Source organism: Pteropus vampyrus, unplaced genomic scaffold (genome assembly GCF_000151845.1).
Source record: "Pteropus vampyrus isolate Shadow unplaced genomic scaffold, Pvam_2.0 Scaffold65, whole genome shotgun sequence".
In the NCBI taxonomy this organism is placed as follows: domain Eukaryota; kingdom Metazoa; phylum Chordata; class Mammalia; order Chiroptera; family Pteropodidae; genus Pteropus; species Pteropus vampyrus.
In genome coordinates, this window is record NW_011888846.1 from 1,917,123 (window position 1) to 1,920,110 (window position 2,988).

At 37.2% G+C, this 2,988-nt stretch overlaps 1 protein-coding gene across 1 annotated transcript in view; it reads left to right on the forward strand.

Annotated features, from left to right (window-relative positions):
* Positions 1 to 2,988, forward strand: part of ACBD6 (acyl-CoA binding domain containing 6) — a 146,360-nt gene that overhangs the window by 6,230 nt on the left and 137,142 nt on the right. Inside the window, exon 2 of the mRNA XM_011361215.2 lies at positions 2,054 to 2,118. Within this exon, the coding sequence (XP_011359517.1) occupies positions 2,054 to 2,118 (65 nt within the window). The remainder of the gene's footprint in view (positions 1 to 2,053; positions 2,119 to 2,988) is intronic.

Consider the following 2,988-nt stretch of genomic DNA (forward strand, 5'->3'; position numbering starts at 1 on the left):
GCCCACATAAACAAAAGTTCTTTGGGGTCCTCAGTGTCTAAGAGTGTGAAGGGTTCATAAGACCAAAAAGTTGGAGATCTGCTGCCCTAAGATCCCCTTTCCATGGCCAAAGATGGTTCACCATTGCCACAAGCATGTTTTAGCCATGGCAAAGGGAAAGGGAAGGACAAGCCCTTCTTTCTTTTTAAGAAAGATGTTTATATCACTTTCACACACATTCAGTGCCCTGAGCCTTGGCAGAAGTTACATGGCCACATGTAATGTTCAGGTGGATGGCCATGTGTCCCGGCTGAGATTTCTACTACTGTAGGAAAAATGAAGAATAGATATTAGTATTTGTTTCTGCCATTGGCTGGTGTCTGGTTAAAAAAAAACAGAAATATTAATCATTGCTATTTTTATGATGACTAATAGTTAACCTCATTTCATATTTCTATCAGTCCAGTAGTTCAGGTGACTTTGGAGGTACCAGAACTGAAGCCTAGATTCTGCATGACATGTAAAACTGAATGTTATAGTAAAAGAATTTGGGGCTGTGGAGTCAAAACAGTCCTGGATTCACATCCTGACTGCTGATTAGGATTTACTAATGTGTGAACTGTGACAACCCTCCTCAGCTTTTCTATACTCATTTATGAAAGAGATTTGTAATGGCAAACCTAACAGGTTTGTTTTGTGACTCATTTGACATAACATAGGTGAAGCTTTTGTTCAGCAAAAGCAGCTCCTGCTCTCTCCCTCCCGTGTCCCATCATAACAAGGCTGCTTCTGTATAAGCGTACATTTTAATAACGACCAGATTAATTGTGATTAATTGCTAAGCAAATGATAGAGATGATAATTGTTACGATTTCAGACATGGATGGGATTATTGTGTACTGACAGGGTTCTTAGGATCTGAACCTTGAGTAGGAGGTGTAGCATTTTGAAAAGATGAGAAGAGAAATGAAGGCATTTTAGGTGAGGAGAGTAACACTGAGCAAAACTCAATAAAAATCCCTACGACAGTGAGTAGACCAATCTGGTTAGTGAGTAGATCATCAGTTTGATTTTAGCAAAATTCAAGTGTGTAAGAGTAATGCGATGCAGTGCAAAGGTCCCCAAGAAGTAGATCGCGGTCAGATAGAGGTCTTTAGCATTAGGGAAAGCAGGTATTTTGTTGAACACATGCCTAACATATTCTATATTCAACAAACTTTTTACTACTTTGAGTTGGGCACTGTATTAGGTGCAATGATGGAGTTAAAAATAGTTTCTTAAAGGCTGTGTTCTAATAGGAAGATGAGACTTTATATTTTTGGAGGTACTTTTCTGCACAAAGTAAAAATGATATCATAGGTCGTATTATACAGAGTTTATCAAAAAGAGAGATTACGTCTGGTGGTGGGAACCAGGGGCTGTATAGGAATTCTGCGCTTGTGCATTTGTGTGAATTTCATTTATGCTTATTCACGGTGTAGATAATTACCGTATAATTAGATTAGAAGTAACAAGAAATTATTATGGAATAGATAGAATTTATATTGTTAAGCAACCCTTGGAATTTTTCTGCACAGCTTTCAACATTTAAATTTATATTGATTACTTTCATAATAGGGCACTTTCAAAGTAGTGTGTTTGGGGGAGATGAAATGCTGATAGTGTTATGAGACTCAGCATAAAAAAATGAATTTCAATAAACTATAAAGCTTGTTTATTGCATGTTTAAAAATTCTACGTAAATGGTAATAAGGATTGCATAATCTACATTTATAATTTGTCATATATAATTTGTCTATTAACTTAGGAATGCAACTGTTTATCACTCCTGTTTTTGAATGTATTATGGTATTAGATAACAATTGTTTTATGCAGTAAGTCAGAGTAGCCTGAATTTCAAGTTTGGTTTTTTGTTTGCCTTTGTAAAAAAATGTTAAAATTTGTTATTCTGTACAGATGTAAATATTTTCTAATATGTAGTTATTAAGCATGCATAATAAATACAAAAATAAAAAAGTTTCTCTGGAATTTCATGAAAAATAAATTCTGGATTTCTCCCCCACCCTTCATTTAGGTCAAAGTTGGAAATTGCAATACTGCTAAACCAAGCTTCTTCGATTTTGAAGGAAAACAAAAATGGTAAGACATTCTTAGAATCTAATGAAGTTGTTGGAAATGGTTTAGGTGTTCAGGAATTAGAGTAGTGAGCAGATTAAAGAATTATTTTTATATTAATCCCTCCGCTGTAGACTGCTGAGGGCAGGCGATTGAGAGAGATTAAAAGCGGATTCTGCTTTCAGCTAAGTCTCCTAAAGGATTCTCATGCCATGGTGTTTGTACGTAGTTCACAACAGATGTACATTCCTTTCATAAGAATAGCTTCTTGGAGAGTGACCATAAGAGCTGTTGCTGGAGATTTTCCGTACCCAACATACAGTCCCTAGTGGGTCACCACTTCTCCCTCTGAGGGGTCTTTGGAAGAAGGCCAGGAGGACAGGAAAGGAGAAGAGCAGGGTAAATCCCCATTTCTTACTGTTCTCCCTGCCTTGATGTCACATCCTCTTCCCTAGTGCTCTTGCGTCCCTTGCCTCACCCCACCACAGTCAAGACGTGCTTATCATAACCTCTTGGGAAGAAGGAAAAGAAATCGGGTGCTGAGTCCACTTCTTTCCTGAATACATAAAGATTATGCTCTTCCCAATTTTTTACTTATGATTCAGAGGTTCTCTCTTATCATATGAAGGTTTACCTACTCTAAGTGAGAAGAAGAGAAATTACACACAGTTGGAAACCTTAGTTATAGCAGGAAGCACTTTGAAGCATCAGCCCAGAATTAAATAGATAGAGGGTAGGGTTTTTAAAAAAATGAAATATGGTCAGAGAGAAGTGTTAAAAATGGATTCCAACTTTACGTTCTAGAGCAGTGCTGTTCAAAATGTGGTCCCCTGGACAAGTTGCCTATCTGTGAACTGTTTGTTACTAAGCTGCAGGGAGATGCAGAGCTTGAAC